Below are 18970 nucleotides of genomic sequence, written 5' to 3' on the forward strand. Positions count from 1 at the left end.
CTCTCTGCTTCTCAAGTGATGTTACTGTGTTTAAGCCTTGACTCCAGGTCCTTTTGCTTCTTACAGTATGTATTCAGTGGCAAAGCTAAGGTGAGGCTGACAGGATCAATATCAATGACCAGGATACACTCATTTCCTTTATGATTTCTTTTTGTGCTTTACCCGATAATAAAGTACATAAAAACATCCTTACTGGTCCTGGGTGTGGGGCTTCCCACACAGAGAGAGACACAGAAGAACACTGAAAGTGCAACTAACCAACTGAACCAAATCCGCGTGGCAGGCAATGTTCCCAGTACGCCTGTGCTGACTTTATTTTAGAACCGAAAGCATTTATATTCATTCTAAAGTGTCAGTGTGAGGCCAATACATTTAAAATTAGCCTTCGTCCAGTTCTTCTTCTGTCCATCCATGTACTGTAGCTGAGCGGAACAAAAACATTTTACAACATTTTACTTTAAAAACACTAGGTGTGCATAAATAACTTGACACAACTTCAGCTTTCAAATGCATTCTCACCCTTCTACGATGAAAAGTTCTGTAGGCTGCGACACACAATGTGTAAATCAATAATTGACCTTCTCTCTGACATGCAACATTCAGCACCATGGACAGCGTATGGATCGGAGACCAGAAGAGAGAAAAATACAGTTATTTTATTCACTGTGGGGACATTTTCAACTCCTATTTGTGGCAAGGCCTGTTCTAGTTGCGATGTCATTCTTGAACTTAATCAATTTGACTGATTACATCCATATAATGTAACAATATCACACAAATAGGCAAGGTCCTGTTAAAGTCCAAATGCAACAATGACAGAGAGAATCTCCAGCTGACATCACAACCTACTAATGCCTACTAAACCACCACAGACCAGTCTGGTAGGGATGTTATGATACATGTATTCATATTAAACCATCCGGTACGAGGCCTTCGGGTTGGGCATGCAATACGAACCGTAACTATGCTCTTGATGGCGCTACAACAGCCCACCTCACGATTTGGCCAATAACTCTTTAACCGTAGGTCATACATATTTTTTGGAGCTGTGTGGAACAGAGCTCCGCTATAGGCAGCAATGTGTGTCCTCACCGTCAAGTGAGAACTGTCCTCACCGTCAAGTGAGAACTGTCGTTGAGTTTGAACAGGACCTGTTGTGACCACACAAGGGCGCTGTTGTTCAGGCCAGGCCAGACACCCCCACACACACACACACACACACACACGCACGCACACACACACACACACACACACACACACACACACACACACACACACACACACACACACACACACACACACACACACACACACACACACACACACACACACAGCTCCACTTCGAACAGAGGTTCGATTTTTTTTTTTTTTTATTTATACAATCAACATCTTTTTTTCCCTGGATTCCTTGGAACATGATGCAACTTTAACTTTGTGCCAGATTAAATGTTCTGCCATAGAGCGTTCTCTTCAAAACACACTTTTAGCTACTACTACTCCTACAGATTTTGTCCAAAATTCACCGGTACTCGTTATCTCTGGGGTCATGTGATCAAGATGTATGAGTCCGATTTTTCAGATCATTCCAATTGGCCAAGACTGCCTTTCAAGGTTTGCGATAAGAAACCCAGCCTGGAGGAGACCTGTGCTCCCAGGAGCAACACTTTTCTAGTTCACACCTGATTCATACTGGGCAAAAATGTATTGCAGTTGGTACAATTATTGCCCCAGATATGCTGCTAAGAAGAAAGAACCCCAGAAAACGGGTTAGGTATTATATCTCCATTATTGTTAAAAATAAACACAAAAAAGATCATGTTATGTTTATGATGATGATACGACCTACGGTTCAAGAGTTAAAGGCCAATACATGAAGCGGCATGTTACAGCGTCAGCATGATGCCGATGAAAATGTGGGGTGGAGGTTCTTCCTTGGCCTACTGGGAGTGTGTGCAAGTTTCATGCCGATTGGTATAGCTGCTGTCAGACATACAAACAAACATAATGAACTCATTTTATCCAACCATAGACAATCAAGGCCGGGCTTCTAGTTTAACTAATTTCAAGATGGACAAAAACGTTTTGTAGCTAAGATTCCTAAAGTTTCAGCTAACTAGCCCTTACCCGTTCAAAGATATGAGCTCCGAAATGATGTGCAGTGTGTGGGTTATGGGATGTGCACTGTGCACACAGTATATGAGGGATGGAAAGTAACTTTAACTGGTGCTTGCATGCTAATATGTAGGAGCATCAATGTAAGAAATACCCGTTCCATTTAACAGCTACAGAGATACTGTGTACCGATCTGCATGATTTTTGGACAACATCTGTAACAGGGCCAGAACCCCCCCCCCCCCCCCCCCCCCCCCCCACCCCACCCCCCCGTGTGTGTGTGTGTGTGTGTGGGTTTGTGTGTGATTGTGCATGGCCTGAACAACAGCGCCCCTCCCTTAACATGTGTGGTCACAAAAGGTACTGTAGGCTAAATAGATATAGATACACCATAAAAATGCGAAAATACAGCATACGATTTGTGAAAGTGACAAACGGGCTTCACAGTTATGTCAGGTGTGTTCATATGCTAATGGTGATGCGATTTCAGATCAATTGCTCCAGCCACTGAGGAGAAACGCTGTTTCAGACAGACAGACAGACAGACAGACAGACAGACACTCACTCACTCACTCAGACAGACAGACAGACACTCACTCACTCACTCAGACATTCGCAAAATTATAGTATAGATATGACTTTATCACCTACAAAAGTGCCACAAACAATGTTTCAATTCTGTGAGAGCTGACAAGTTGCTTGTGTCCTCATTTTGACCTTCCCTCAGCTCAAGCTTAAAGAAAAATGTTGACACGTGAGCAGGGTGATGTCTATTAGTTTGTCATACAGTCCATGAAATGGAAGGAAGAACAATGAAATGCCTGGATTGCTCCTTGACGATCAGTGCAAGTCAGTGGCGAAATTAGACCTTATTCCCCATGGGTTTTCAGATCAAGGGGGCCCTGATCAAAGGGTCTGTTGTCTTTGCGCGATTTAAGCGCAAACTACAATGATTAATCCACAGATTAGGAAAGTAGGGCCCTGGGACCCCTAATATATTGGAAATTACAAAATATATATAACATCCTAGTATGAATTTATGTAGATATGGGCGCATTTTTTTTATTTAGGCCTATTAAAAACAAATTTTATTTTTGCCACTGGGGGGGCCCTTGGGTTTTTAAAACCCAAAAACCCTATCAAATTACGCTTGTGGTGCAAGTCTAAGTGAAATACATTTTCCTGAATGAGCCATGCAGTCTACCTGGGACTCAGCATCCTTTCCAAGCAGTACCTGACCTGACCTGATTTTAACAAGCAAATTTGAATATTGACCAGGGAGTCAAGGTGTGGCTTGCCAAATGTAATCCTGTATATTCCTGTGTTAATGAAGTCTGCTCCAGTGTTTTTGACCTTTTGCCAGTCAGAGTGGCTTGGGATTGCTGCCTGCTTCTTTTGACTTGTTAGCCTGTTTTGATTTGCTATCCATTTCTGAACTCTCCCTACTTCACCACAACTTGCCCCTCCAGTTATTTGTTTAATACATGTATTGTTTCAACTTGCTCTGCCTCCGTTTGCCTGCACTTTAGTCCTACTCACAATACTCTTTTTAAAGGTTATTTATTTGGGTTAGTGGATAATGACAAGGACAAACAACGTAAGGACAAAGGTTGACATGACACTGAAAGGTACAGTCAGTGCTCTTATTGGCTAAGCCTCCCAAGCAACCACTTTCTGTATTCTATACAGTGGTGGAAAAAGTACTCTCTACTTAAGTAAAAGTATCAATACTGCATTGTAGAAGTACCAAAATACCTAGAGTGGAATGTGCCAAAGCATTTCAATGAGAATGGAGCGGTTACATGCAGGTAGAGGATTTCTGAAAAAAAAAAAAAAAAAAAAAAAAAAACGCTCCATTCTCATTGAAATGGAGCGTTGCATTGGCGGATTCCACTCTAGGTAATTTGGTGTGAGGGCACCCTTACTTAGTAAAAGTCTAGAATTCAAAATTTACTTGCGTAAAAGTAAAAATGTATTGGCATAAAATGTACTTAAAGTACTAAAAGTAAAAGTACAACATGTTTGAAAATAGCAGATCTACAAGCAGATCTACAACCAGATTTACAAGCTCACAACGCGTCACGATGCGACGTGTTGTGAGCTTGTAGATCGGCTATTTTCAAATAGCCAAGGTATGAAATAGGGCTAAAGTGGTGTATGTATGTTTAAACATACTATAATTTATATCAGCAAAGTAACTACAGTATAGTTTTCAAATAAATGTAGTGGATTAAAAGTACAACATTTGGATCCCAGATGTAGTGGAGTAGAAGTGAAAGTATTGGAAGTTGGAAATACTCAAGGAAAGTATAAATACCTCAAAACTGTACTTAAGTACAGTACTTAAGTAAAAGTACTTAGTTACTTTACACCACTGATTCTATACCACACAGCTAGTAATACCCCTCCAACACAATAAAATATTTTTTCTTTACCGGGTGAAAGAAAAGACGAATTGTCGTCCATTCCCCAAAGTAATCTGATTGCATTTGGACAGTGGTGCGTTCGTGGAGCCTCGAAAAAAAGGTAAAAACTCTGAAAAAAACCCCAGCAGAATCTACTGAATTAATTAATTATATACCTGGCAGTGGATGTGTTAATTAGATACCATAAAGTTAAGTTAACTCTACTGAGCCACGTAATCTATACTTCCTCTCAGAGGATCGGAATGTAGAGGAGAAGAGAGAAAGGGAAATCAAAGCAGAGTAGAGGGCAAGAGAGAAGTGATAAAACATTGAGCTGAATATGGAGTCTAAAGAACCGTCTCTGGAGGAGAGGCTGAACCATGCACACATAATGAATGAATCTACCTTTGGCTGTGATGGCGGGCTGTTCCCCGAGCAGCAACTTTATTCTCTTGGCGTGGATTTTGCCCTGGTAGTGTGACTGGGCCACGACGGCCGAGGTGAAGGACATGTTACACAGCGTGCAGCACTTGTTCTTGTCCACGTCGCCCTCCTCGCTGCCCTGCAAGACACCACGCCACACTTGTGGTTAATGCTTCTTCTTAGGATTCCATTTGCAGCATTCATTTCTGCTCTGCTGGACAATGCAGTGAAGAGAGACGGGGTGACAGGGGCGTCACAAGGGGTAGGAGGAAAGTGGGACTGAGTTACTAGGGCCCAAGGTGGTGGAGGAGGGGCCTTAATTATTTTATACTTTAGCTATTGAAAAATAGCAGATATACAAGCTCACAGCGCGGCACCGAGTGCCGCGCTGCGAGCTTGTAGATCTGCTATTTTTGAAAAGTTGTGAAAATGTGTGAAAATCTTTGAATATTATGTATTTTTTAAGCGAACATTTCGAACTCAAATTTTGCTTCTGGGGGGTCCCTGGAACTAAATATTTTGAGATGGGGGTCCGTGGCCAAATACATATCATCTTGGGGGTCCTTGACATAGGTTTCTTGCACACATTTTCATGATTTTTCAAAAATAGCAGATATACAAGCTCGCAGCGCGCGCTGTGAGCTTGTATATCTGCTATTTTTCAATAGTTAACATTCTTGGGGGGCCCGCAGTGAATCCTTGTACCCAGGGCCCAGAATTTGGTGTGACGCCCCTAACGGGGTGACATGTGGTACTAGATTTGAACTAGCAGTTGGACTGATAACCGCCTGGGCCGTCAGGACACAGATTTTATTCCCAGCATTAGCACACTAACTTTACTTTGGTGGGTTGCCCAGGTATATCAAGGTCTGCCAAGGTATTTGAATAACCATTCAAGCATTTGTTTAACTGTCTGAGAAAACAACACCTCCTGCGATGATTTCTTTGGATACCTATTCACTGGTTGACAACCGCTCTTGCACGATGTGCCCCGTATGTCATTGTCAGTTGTCAATATAGGGTGAACATCTTCTGGTGTTTGAAACTTTTGAAGACTGTGTTCATAATAGTCATGGGATGCAAACTACTGTAGGTCTGGTCTGTTTAGCAAAGTAATAAAAACCACAACCTGTACACTGTGATTAACTATGTTCTGCTTCTTTGTTGTCCCAGGCTAAATATCCTCTGTATGAATTGAAATGTATTGATAGTGTGTAGTATATTTGTGCAGGTGCGTTCATATGCACGTGTGTGTATAGTACCCTCCCACTCCCTGAAAAATAGGGCCTCGCTCCCCCGAAAGCCACACGTTGGATAAAGGCACATCCTGGCATCCTGGCAGCTTTAAGTTTCAACTAATGCAGTTGTTAAAAAATACTTTTCATGGTGTGAATGAGTACTGTACATGTTGAGCCAGTAAAATGGCCAAAATGTATGCATTTATTTTTAAATGCATTTACGTAATTGAAAGTACTAAATAACAGAAGAGAGGTAGTTGAAAGAGACACAGCCCAGTTTGCACCCGACTGTGACACTTTGTTAGCATGTAGATTGGTACATTTTTGGTGCAATACACCGGCACAGAATTTAGTACAAATAAGGTGTTACAACTCAGAAGCCACAAAGGCAGCCATATTGGAATGCCCTTAGTCTATCGACATAAAAGGTTGGCTCACACAATTCTCAGATGATTCTGAAAGCACTCGAGTCTGAAACGGAACGCTGAAAATGCACAGATTGTAAAGCAGATGTCACCCCCCCCCCCCCCCCCCACACACACACACACACACAACACCACCCAATTTCCATTTGGCCTTTGCAGTCACGTAAAAAAGCCCTACTGTAAATCAAATTATTTGATTAAAAGATTATTGATCAGCAATGACAGTGGTTCACTGGTTATAACATTATCGATCCCGAGTTTATTATAGATCAATGTCGTGTACCTAGGAATATTGTTAAGTTATTATGGGACTCTATCTGCTGTATGTTGTAAAGTTTATTAGATCAGTGGTCTCTATCTGGCTGCTGTTGTTGTAAAGTTTATTCCAGGTCTGTGGTCTGTACTCTGTAGGGCATTCACCAAATATTCGAATATCAAAGTAACTATTCGACGTTGTTCGAATATTCTTTTTTTTTTATATATATAGTTTATAAAATTTGGCTAGATAGGAAGTCATAAGAATAAGAGTTGTCAATGCCCCAATAAGAGTTGTCAATGCCCCTGGTGGATGAATGTGTTAATGCTCTATACCAGGGGTTCTCAAACCTTTTTAGGCCCTGACCCCCAAAATAAACATATTTGAACTGGGGACCCCCACCCTGACAAGCACTTGGAATTGTAGGTATTACATTTAATGTGACTCGGTTGCGCAGATAAATATTGTGAAAATAGCAGATCTACATGCTCACAACGCCTCGCGCTGCGAGGCGTTGTGAGCATGTACAGTAGATCGGCTATTTTCACAATGTTCGTCTCTTGCTTACTTAATATTTGACAGTTTGGCCAGTCCTGTCGAATATTCGACTATTCGAATACTTTGAGGTCGAATAATTCGAATACTAAAAATCACTATTCGGGAATGCCCTAGTGGTCTGTACCTACAGTATGTTTTAAGAGCATTAGCCAGTGGAACCCAGGACACATCTTATCAATGATACATCAAAGAGTCCATCATGCCATCCATCTGCCTGTGGGGCTTTTAGAACATGATGGAATCAAACACATCCAATGAATAATGGAACAGGACACTGTGTAAAAGTCTGAACACGACATCTGTGTTTTTTTCTGAGGGAAAGCCTTGTTCCGTGTAACCATTACTAATCAGATTCAGTACACTACTACACGGTCAGCCAGTATCCACCCTTTATTAATATGATTTACATTAGCTACTCTATGAAAAGCTTTTACTTCTATTACATAGGAAGATAGTAGGTAGGTAGGTAGGTAGGTAGGTAGGTAGGTAGGTAGTTCAAAGACGGACCAAGTTGGGGTAGTGATAAATCAGATGGTAAGGTAAATAAATGGTCAATGGATGAAGGTGACAACAGCATGAAGGCTACCACTGTAGAGAAAAAACACCCTACTAGCACCATGTAGTATTATTATTATTATTTAATTTTTTCCCCAAAAAATGTGATTGGAGGATAAAGCCCTTGAGATGCATCATCTAGTTTTCCAGGGGGTCCTCAGCAACAACACACAAACAATGACAAGAAACAATCAATCACACAACAACAATGACATTAATACTACAAGGACAATATAAAAAAACGAAAACAGGACACAAAAGAAACACAAATCTAACCATAAAAAGAATGATGCCAAAAGGACAAAAAATGCAGGCTCTATCTGCTAATACAAGCTATGAGGGGAGTACCACTTTAACAAGGAGATAATAAAACTAAGCATTTATCACATTAAACCAAAGTCTCATTCGATATGGTATTGTGTATGAGATAGATAAAAACACCCTACAATCATCATGTGTGGTGTAAGTAGATAAAACACCTTCCTGGTGTCATGTGCGGTGTATGAGGTACGTAGATAAAAACACCTTACTGGCATGTGTGAGGCAGGCAGCGAACAGATGTGCATTGAAAACACCAGCCATTTCTTCCAATATAAATTCAGATTAGGCCAACTGCAAAGTGCAAAGAGAAAATCTCCTGGTCAGGACATTTTCTATTTGCAGTTGGTCTAATCTGAATTTATATTCATTTAAGATGATCCAGTTCCTGGTGGAGGAAAATGGATGGTGTTTCTCCTTTTGGAGGGGTGTGTGTGTGTGTGTGTGTGTGTGTGTGTGTGTGTGTGTGTGTGTGTGTGTGTGTGTGTGTGTGTGTGTGTGTGTGTGTGTGTGTGTGTGTGTGTGTGTGTGTGTGTGTGTGTGTGTGTGTGTGTGTGTGTGTGTGTGTGTGTGTGTGTGTGTGTGTGTGTTGTGGTGCCCTAATATTTGGAGTACAGCCCACTAATGGAAGATAAATGCAGAGTAAATGGATGACGGCAGACTACGACAATGCCTCACCTGTAATGACACAAGTAATCTCACTGATGTACTATCTGTAGATGAGGGGACGCTCGCACGCACGCACGCACGCGCGGTCGGTCGGTCGGTCCACTGGTTGGTTAAATGGTTTGGTTGCTGGCAGTTTGCAAATGGAAGTCATTTCTGCATTTGAAGTGGGGGAGATATAGAATGAGGAATGATAACGGAGCGACTGCCCAGGCCTGCAGGAGAAGCACATTTACCTCGGACAACGCAGAAGGAGGAGAGCATGTGCTGCACTTTAGTTCCATTTCCAGGTGGAATAATTTAGAGGCATCAAATGTTCTTACCTTTGAAGCCACCTAAAAGTTAGTTGTTATACAATGTACTAATTCTGTTTTATTGGATAATAAAGAGATGTGATCTTGTAATAAAGGACATTGGGCAAAGGGACACTTCTAGAATTACATCACATCATTAATCTCTCCCACCACAGGTTTCAGAACAGGGAAAAAGACCCAAACTTTAACAGCTATACTCTGCTATACTACTATTTCCCCTTGTGCAGGCATCTAGGCTCATATAAACACCTCACACTACTTCCTATAAGCTGCAAGCAATGTGGGGGATGTACAGATTGAATCTTGTTCTTTGGCTGTGCTTGTTTTAAGTTTAAGGTTGTGCAGTAAGTGATGGTGTAAGGTGGGATGACAGGAGTCTCTGTCTGCATCACAATTACAGAAGCAACACAGTCACCCCCTGGGAATGGAGTGGGAGGAAAGCTATAGCTGCCATGTTGGAAGTGGATGCTACTGTTTCCTCCAGGAATAAGAACGTCTGGGAGTGCAGGAGAGCTCAGCCTCACAGACGATTGGATCATCAGTGCCATACCACTGGTCTGACGGCCCTAACAATTTAGATTTCCGTCCCCTTTTGAAACAAGAATTGACACAGTCAATATATAAGCTGGTCAGATGGAAAAAAAAATGTTTTTTGAAAAAAAAAAAAAAAAAAAAAAAGTTTTTTGAAAAAAAAAAAAAAAAAAAAAAAGTTTTTTGAAAAAAAAAAAAAGTTTTGGAAAAAAAAGTTTTTTGGGAAAAAAAAGTTTTGAAAAAACTCGGGCGTGCTCAAACAACAGTAATAACTGCGTATTACCTTACTGTACTTTACTGTACTGTATACTGTACCTCACTGTACTGTACTGTACATATTCTGTGTTCTATATCTATGAAGTCTGTGTTCTAGATCTATGAATTTTGTCACTCCCCCCCCCCCCGTGTATGTGTGTGTGTGTGTGTGTGTGTGTGTGTGTGTGTGTGTGTGTGTGTGTGTGTGTGTGTGTGTGTGTGTGTGTGTGTGTGTGTGTGTGTGTGTGTGTGTGTGTGTGTGACTTTTACTTATAACTGAGTACATCTACAGTGCAGTATTGATACTTTTAAGATACTTTAAAAAAAACAAGTGTAAAACATTTGAGTACTTTTTCCAACAGCTACTTTCCCCCATAGCCTGGAGGACTCCTGCTAAGTTTGCAGTTGCCTTAGAGCCTATTACTCTATAAATCTATCTGTGATGTCTGATTGTACTAAAACTAGCATGCTTATTAGGCAGTAGTGGGAAAAGTACTCGCATTCTTTACTTAAAGGGGAGCTCCGGTCGTTTTCAAGGGCTTTTGTAACCCCATATTATCATATTCTAACTTGGAAAACAAAAAAGAAATTTATTTTTGTGGTACATTTCCATTTTTTGGGAAACGCGAAGCTATGACCTCACTTCCTACAGCACCAACCTCACTTCCTCCAGCACCCATAATCCTTTGCGCAAGCAGCGCTTGGAGAAGAGAGCCAAAGCTAAGCTAACAGCGTAACCATAATAACATCCTCGCTGCGTTGCTGTTTTAGTTTGTTTGTTGCTGTTGGTTGGAAGTCACGTAGTAAGAAGATGGGATGTTATGACCGCAGTGATGCTGAGCAGTTGTAGAAGTTTTGAAACGTGTGCAACTGTGTCGGTGAAACAACATGGCATTGTTGTTTTACCGTGGTGTTATGATTGAATGAAGCCGAGCGACGGAGCGAGCCCCGGGTGCTGCTGCTGCCTGCAGAACGATGGGACATGAATCTGCGGTTGTGTAGTGATTAGTAAACATTTCACAACAGATGACTTCCACCGAGATGTAATGGCAGGATTGATGGACACAATGCAAAGCTAAATGTCCCTTGTAAAGCAGAACATAGGTATGTACTGTATGTTTGGAATTAAAATGCCACTCTACGAAACATAATGTATAATGTACAAGCAAAGGTTGCAACTTGATTCATGTTTGTAACACTTATTTTGTTGTCATCTCTTGTCTTTAGAATCATCCATCTAATGGGTGGAGAGGCTTCATATCAAGGTGTATTCTTTCAAGAGGTAGGACTACTTTTAGGCTATTGTTATTGCTAGCGATGCTAATCTTTAGCCTGTAACAGCAGTGCGGTTCCAACATTAATGTAAATGTGCGGGGCACCCAAAAGTGGTGAGATAAAAGTCAACAGAGGGGACTGTATTATAATGTATATGAATCGACAAACAACCCCTCCCCCAGTGGCTGCACAGTAATTATGATGTAACGTGAGCTATTATAAAAGATGATGATGATGATGATACTACACTCTGATTCCTAGTGTAGGCAACCAAACGTTGGGTACTTACAACTGTGAAGTGTGTGAATCACTAGAATATATTTTATTCAGACAAACTCATAAACAAACTGAATCCACATAACTCCATTAAAACACATAGCAGTACTGTAACACTCCCCTTCCCTCATTGACCATACATGAAGCTAGATCGCATTGTTTTTTTTTTAAATGTTTTTTACTGATGTGCGTGGTCTAAATGTTATTGTTTTCTAGATTGATATTGCTATGTAGCCGCAAATTGCAACACTAGATTTTTTATAATCGGATGAATCTAGGGTTGCAATACCTCCCATAGGCAGCCAATGCATCAAAACAGTTTTTTGCTATCTGATTGTATTAAACGACTTCAAACTCAGCAATATTGCGGCTCTATGGAAAGCTTGGAATTTACTCTTGCTATCTGCAAAGTGTTTGTTTCTGAAAAATCCACTGTATAATTGTTATGATTTATTTTCTGTCAAGAAATCCGAGCAGACATGGTTTATTTTCTAAGTGTTGAACTTCGGAAGCGCTCGTCTTTTATAACGCCATGTCCCGCTGCCTCCTGCATAATGTGACATTTAGAACCAGGTGGTCACAGGACCGTTGAGGGATTTTCCACGAGCGCATCCAAACTCCAGGATTTAGAAAAAATTATCACCTGAAGCAAATTTCTTGGATAGAAAGTTGCTCCTAACATGTATACTGTGGATTTTTATGAAACAAACACTTTGCAGATAGAAAGAGTAAATTCCAAGCTTTCCATAGAGCCACAATATTGGTGAGTTTGAAGTCGTTTAATACAATCAGATAGCAAAAAACTGTTTTGATGCATTGGATCCCTATGGGAGGTATTGCAACCCTAGATTCATCCGATTATAAAAAATCTAGTGTTGCAATTTGCGGCTAATTGCTATGCATTTGTTATATTGTTGTTGATGTACTGACATTATCCTATTATATTGATATACTGTATTACCTGCTTATTGTACATCGCTTTGGATTAAAATCTGCTAAATGCCTAAATTGTAATCATCCAGCACTTTTGCCAGTTACTTTTTATTCTTTTGTACTACACTGTTTTATAAAGTAGGGTTTAAACTTACAAACAAAAAACTGTTTAAATATGGAGATAAGAGGTTTGTGCCCGAGAGCAACCCCCCAACATTACATGAAATATGTAACATGGTAAAATGCAGTGTTACTGTTGTTAGCTTATAGATCTGTTCTTTTTTTTTTTGCAAACTGGTTTAGGATTCTCATTATTGCATGGTGTGATTACTAGAAATGGGGTAAAAGCTATGGCAACATTTTGAAATGTCATTGTAAAAAATCTGTGTACCCTGAAACATTTTTCCTCCTCTTTGTCTATAATTGCATAAGGTGCTGACACATCACATAATCCACCGTCCAAGATGATGTCCATAGCAGTCCTGCGGGAAGACAGCGGTACAACTGTCTACATCGCCCTCTGAAGAGATGCCGTAGAAGAAGCAGCTTACAAGGAACTCCCAGGAATATTATTTACTCTCTCGATTCATACAGCAATGTGATCTAATTTTTTTATATTAGACTACTCTAAAGCCTCTTTCAACTCTAATGTTGCCTCGCCTGTGCTCTGTACACCCAGTAATAAGCTTGTTATTTTAATAAGTCAAATTGGGAAATAAGATAAAAGTGAGAGAATAATTTTCCAAATCCTAGGGAGAAAAATAATCATTTACAAGAATCGTGCTGCCCTTCTGCAGATATAAGTGTCTGCTAAATTTCTAAATTAGATCAGCTAACACAGGGAACATGTCAGAACCCTAAAACATCCGGGACAACCATGTCCTTGCTCTGGTCGAGAGTGTGCGCTGCTCAACCCATTTTCAGTATTGGCTACAGCACAAACTATTAGAATAACGGTTTCAATTTCAGGTGGACTACACACTAAAAAGGCTAATAAAAACAATATATAACATCATGAGCTTTTTGGTTTCATCCTTGCAATCTGTCATGAAAATATGTATTTACCGGTAATATATTATTTGCTGGAGTAGAGCAGTGGTTCTTACTCTGGCGTCCCTGCAACAATCATATTTGAACTGGGGACCCCCCACCCTGATAAGCACTTAGACTGTAGGAGTTGATTCCGTTCCACAGATAAATATTGTGAAACTAGCCGATCTACAAGCTCAAACTCCCAGACTCAAAGGTTGAGAACCACTGGACTACAGTAATGCTCAGAAACAGAAGTACTTGCCACTGTGTTTGTTACATTGTACTGTGTTTACTGTGTTACAAATGGCAGGTTCACACAGCACTCCATACTGTGTACATTATATTTCTTACAAGTAAAAACAGAAAAGAAGGAAAATCAAATGTATTGAATCTATTTTATTATCTATTATGACAAGGATCATAGAAATGTTCACATCTCTATGCATTTGTTATGTATAATACAATATAATGATGCCAGGGTAAGAAGACGTCGACTCTCCACTTGCGACGACTCTCCAGGACACTCCAAACGATACCGCAGTGCCTGCAGTGAGAAGAAGAAAATACTGTAACATGTTGCATTGTCTTTGTCACACAAACGGTTCATCGCCATGGCAGCTTATCGTGTACATCAGGGTCTGCAACCTTTTACAAATGAAAAGTGCCATGGTTTTATTTTTTTAGATAGTGTGCCATGTCAACATGAATTTTAATGACAAGCCATCATAAGTGTGGACATTTTGATTGGAAGGACATAACAATCATTAGACTCTGAGCAATAAGTCACTTATCTCCCAGACTCCCTCCCCAGTCAGAGTTCATAGCTTTAATGAATGTAGAATTATATGCAGGATGTCATTTGCTGCAAATTAGGTGACTTAATTTAATTTACCATGTTTAAAATATATATTTGAAATAAAAATCCTGTCTCACACTTCTGCCAGTGTGCCAGTGATCACCCCCCCCCCCCTGTGCCAATGTTGGCACTCGTGCCTAAGGTTGCCTAGCCCTGGTTTTTGTCATGGACATACAAATATTAAATATGACCAGAGACAGATCTGCTAGCCCTAAATATTAGCCTACTAGTGCTGTTCTCAGTGTGTTGAGGGACCTTCAGTTGAAGATGGTTCAAATGGATCACAGGTCTATTTTCTGAGAGCAGTGGTGTAAGCAGTGCTTGTAAAATGTTGAGGCTTTTGTACTTTGAATAATTTCCAGCTTTCTGTACTGGTACTTGACTCGAGCTCGAATCCAAATATAGTACTTGTACACCATTACAATCATTTGAAAACTTGAGTTACTTTGCACATAAATGATTATATTATAAAACCTAATTAATCAACTTTAGCCCTATTTTATATCCAGGCTATTTGAAAATAGACGATCTACAAGCTCACAATGTGTTGATGCGATGTGTTGTGAGTTTGTGGATCTGCCATTTTCAAACATTTTGTACTTTTAAAGTATATTTTGATGCCAATACTTTAGTACTTTTACTTCTTACAGAACGTTTTCTATATTGCAGTATTGATAGCCTACTTTTACTCAAGTATCTTAGTCCTTTTTCCATCTCTGTCAGAGTGTAGACCTACAAATGGGACCAAATAGACCCATAGGAGGTACTGGAAAATAAAAGTTTTGAGAGCCACTGTACTAGTGGACTCCTAATGTGAAATACATAGTAAAATCAGTGCCATCATACATATTTTAAAGTAAACTTAGGCCTACAGACTTTACATTCTGTAATTGGGATTAATATAGGAATGTGCATGCCAGGACACATTGATGATGACACTCACATACACAAATAAATTATACATGAATGAAACATACCATTGGGTCTCGGTTGTCTCTTCCAGTTCAACTTGGGGATCCTAGCAGCATGGAGCAGTAGTCACAACAAACGGGCAGAATAACTTGGGTGCAGAGAATGGTCCTATGACAGTGTGTATGATGTTAGCTTAGTGGAGTCCCAGCTGGCAGAGAGACGCCTCGTCTTTTCTCTCTGGTTCACGTCGCTGCTTTTTTTTTTTTTTTCTTCCTTCTTCTAATGTAATGCATAGCCTACTCCAGTTCATATAAAAAGTAGTTCTACCGAAGATTCTGCCAGCAAGTCCCTATGTCAGTAGAAAACATGTCTGAAACAAGTAACAACCATACTGTTGTTGCTAACTAGCGTTCACGCTACGGCAACCACACCGGGTCAAATCCTACTGTAGTTTCTGCAGCTACAACGGCCTCCCACCACGTACGTCATAGCCAGGCGTTCCATTGGCCGAATCAGTCTATGACGTACGTGGTAGTAAGGCCCCCTACTGTCCACAGAACAGTAATGTAAGGAAATAGACGCGTTTTAGCATGAACGTAGTTGACTAAAAGAACACAGACTTGGTTGAAAACCGGCGAACCACTCCTTTAAGTATCATGCAATACTGCAATGTCAGTGGAAGTCTTGTATTCAAAATGTAGGATACTTGAGTACAAGTATAAAAAGTATTTGTATTAAAATGTACCAAAAGCAGAAAGTACGCATTATGCAGAACTTAATGTAACCAAGGTGTTCAAATAAGTGTATTGATTGTAGGCATTTTCCAAAATCTTGTGGTATTTCACTGCTACATATCGTTCTAAATATATGCTTTCTTGTCATTTAGTACAATGAATGTGTTACCGTGTCTCTAGAAATGTGCTCATTATTGGTGAAGATACTAACTGTAATTCTCAAAGACTCGCATTGGTTCATTCAGCACATCGTTTTTGCTCTGTTTCATTTGATATTAAAATGCAACTCGAATTAATCTACTGTGTGGACACTGATCAGATGACAGGAAGAAGCAGCTCATCAATGAATGTACTTTGTGTTGCTTTTGTAAATTGTGTAGGGTACGATATTTTCATGACTTCACACCAAAGCCCATATCATGGTCATAGAGTTAAATCATTGACAACTTGCATACTCGTTCAGTTCATATGTTAATGCAGATGGTATGCAGATGGTGTGACACATCACCTACTACAGCCTACAACGATGCCCAGGGCAACACTGCATATTGTCTATAAATGGCTCACAGTTTAAATAACGTACGGTTTATTTGGACAATCATCTGTAACAGATGAAGTATAATTAAATACGACGTGATTAACGTTTGTTTGACATCCTCATCACAATTACATTGGATGCATCGCGTTGATTAAAGTGAATGGCTGCTATAGTTTTGCTAGTTTTCATCACCTAATCACCTTCCTTTCATAACCTAATCTCTACGTTTAGAATTGAAAGAAAAATAATGTTAATGTTAGTATGAAGCTAATTATAAAGCTTAAATGGATGATGATGTCAACAATGACTTGTGAAAATCAAAGAATGATAACCGATCTACAAGCAATCATACAAACATTTTGTACTTTGATGCCAATACTTTTGTACTTTTACTCAAGTATAGACCTCTCTTTTCTTCTGTTTCATTTATCACAAGCAGGCTGGCCACAGGCACCGGCTCAGTGTGAAGGAATGGTGCTCCCTGCTGGACAAAATATTTCATTACAGCAGTACAGGTCTGGCTCCCAATCATGAGCTCGGTGACCATGTGACATGGACAGCCAATCGGCAAATAGGTCCCCTAGGTCCCCTGAATGTCTCAGGACAATGTAATCTGTTTAAAGAGCTGGTCCTGCTGACCAGCTAAAAACTCCCCATCAGACTAAAAGCCCATTAGTCTGACGGCCCATTGTCCAGACTACAAAAGCCCCCTGCCCAAATATACACACTCCCTAGAATTTTTCACGATTCAAGATTTTTATTTGTTACATCTCATATACGAGTACACGAGTAAATATCCTTGGTATCAGTTCCGGATGGTGCTGCATGGTATAGAAGGCAACCGAGTGCAAAGCAGTTGCACGTGCGGAAGATACCATAGCACCAGGTGTTGAAATCAGCCCAGCCCCTGCCCAGCGGAAGATAGGGCCCTGGGGTGGCACGTTTGCCAAAAATGGCAGATCTACAAGTTCATAATCATGACATTGATTTGAATCGCCCAGCCCTATGTTTTGTATTTTGTGAAATACACCATTTCATTCAAAATACAAATTTGACATTTCTAGCCAACAGGCAGGCACGCACTGATATTAAGATACTAGGGGCAAAAGACGACAGAGGTAGCCTAATCGGAACACCTAACCATGAATAATGTCCGACAATAAATGGCAGGGCTCATCAACATCAGGAAATCTCTCCATCAAAGCATAGCAGATTTAATCCACAACAGTATTGTCAGTGAGTATTGTAGCCCAGATCATGCCGTGTGCCTAGATAAAAAGAAGTCAAAGGTCCAACCATCCGTCCTCTCCCTCTCACAGTGTGATATCATCTGAGAAGTGCAGTCTGAGTCATTCTCTGACACACACATGTAGAGCTTTAAAAATAGAACCAACTGGATAAGAGCACAAACAGTGTTACTCAGGAAAGTAATATGTTACTTATTATATATTACTCCTTAAAAAGTAATAATATCATCATTTATTTTACATCACCAGCAATATGGTATAATATTACTGTTTTGGCAGAGTAATCCCTTACACTACTCGTTACTGGGTAAAGTAATACTATTACAGTAATATATTACAAGTAACTAATTACTGCCCAACAATGAGCATAAAGATGTACTACCATGCACATAAAAATACATACATACGGTAGCAACATCTGTTGCCACAAACACACACACACACGCGTCGCACACACACGCACGCACGCACGCACACACACACACACGCATGCGCACGTGCACACACACACACACACACACACACACACACACACACACACACACACACACACACACACACACACACACACTTCTCCTAGCCATGGCATTGTCTTAGCACACAGTCACACACAAATAAATGCACACTTGCATACACATGTAGGTACAGTATGTCTGTATACAAACCCTTAAAGACAGAAATATAACAGAAGCAGAGATGTCACCTACAAAAAGTTAGGATGTATCATTTCATGGTTAATTAATACCAGATTAATTGGGAGCTAATTGCATGGTAATTTGATTAATGAAGAACCAGTTGTATGTGGCAGTTTGATGATGGCAGTGAATTGTGATGTGCTATTAAAAAGAAGCAGGATCGGTGACTGCGTTTCTTTTTGGATTTGCCTTTTATTTATTCAAAGCTATACAATACATACTCAGGGGTTAAAGTTCTCAGTCCTGGGGACTGATTTCAGTCTTGAGGATTCCATAGGAGCTATTTCTGAGATCAGTGCAGATCCGCAAAATAATAAACTATAACTAAAAAGCATTTTTTATTTCAAGATATGAGTATTTGCATTGGCCAGACTAGCATAGAATACAACAGAACTTCAGAAGATACTTCTATAAAT

At 40.2% G+C, this 18970-nt stretch overlaps 1 protein-coding gene and 1 long non-coding RNA gene across 3 annotated transcripts in view; both read right to left on the minus strand.

The window, feature by feature from the left end:
- The window catches only part of zmat4a (zinc finger, matrin-type 4a), a gene marked incomplete at both ends in the record, with an annotated part of 131297 nt that overhangs the window by 34789 nt on the left and 77538 nt on the right, over positions 1-18970 (minus strand). For both annotated transcript variants that reach the window (XM_080738367.1, XM_080738366.1), the window contains one exon: positions 4923-5079. In XM_080738367.1, coding sequence (XP_080594493.1) covers positions 4923-5079 — 157 coding nt within the window. The remainder of the gene's footprint in view (positions 1-4922; positions 5080-18970) is intronic.
- On the minus strand, positions 13954-15970 carry LOC308295320. The gene is made up of 2 exons (XR_013962575.1): positions 15406-15970; positions 13954-14116 (listed from the first exon to the last, which is right to left on the minus strand). It is a non-coding gene; the product is annotated as an uncharacterized lncRNA (long non-coding RNA).

Source organism: Nannobrachium achirus (assembly GCF_963921795.1).
Source record: "Nannobrachium achirus genome assembly, chromosome: 12".
Taxonomy (NCBI): domain Eukaryota; kingdom Metazoa; phylum Chordata; class Actinopteri; order Myctophiformes; family Myctophidae; genus Nannobrachium; species Nannobrachium achirus.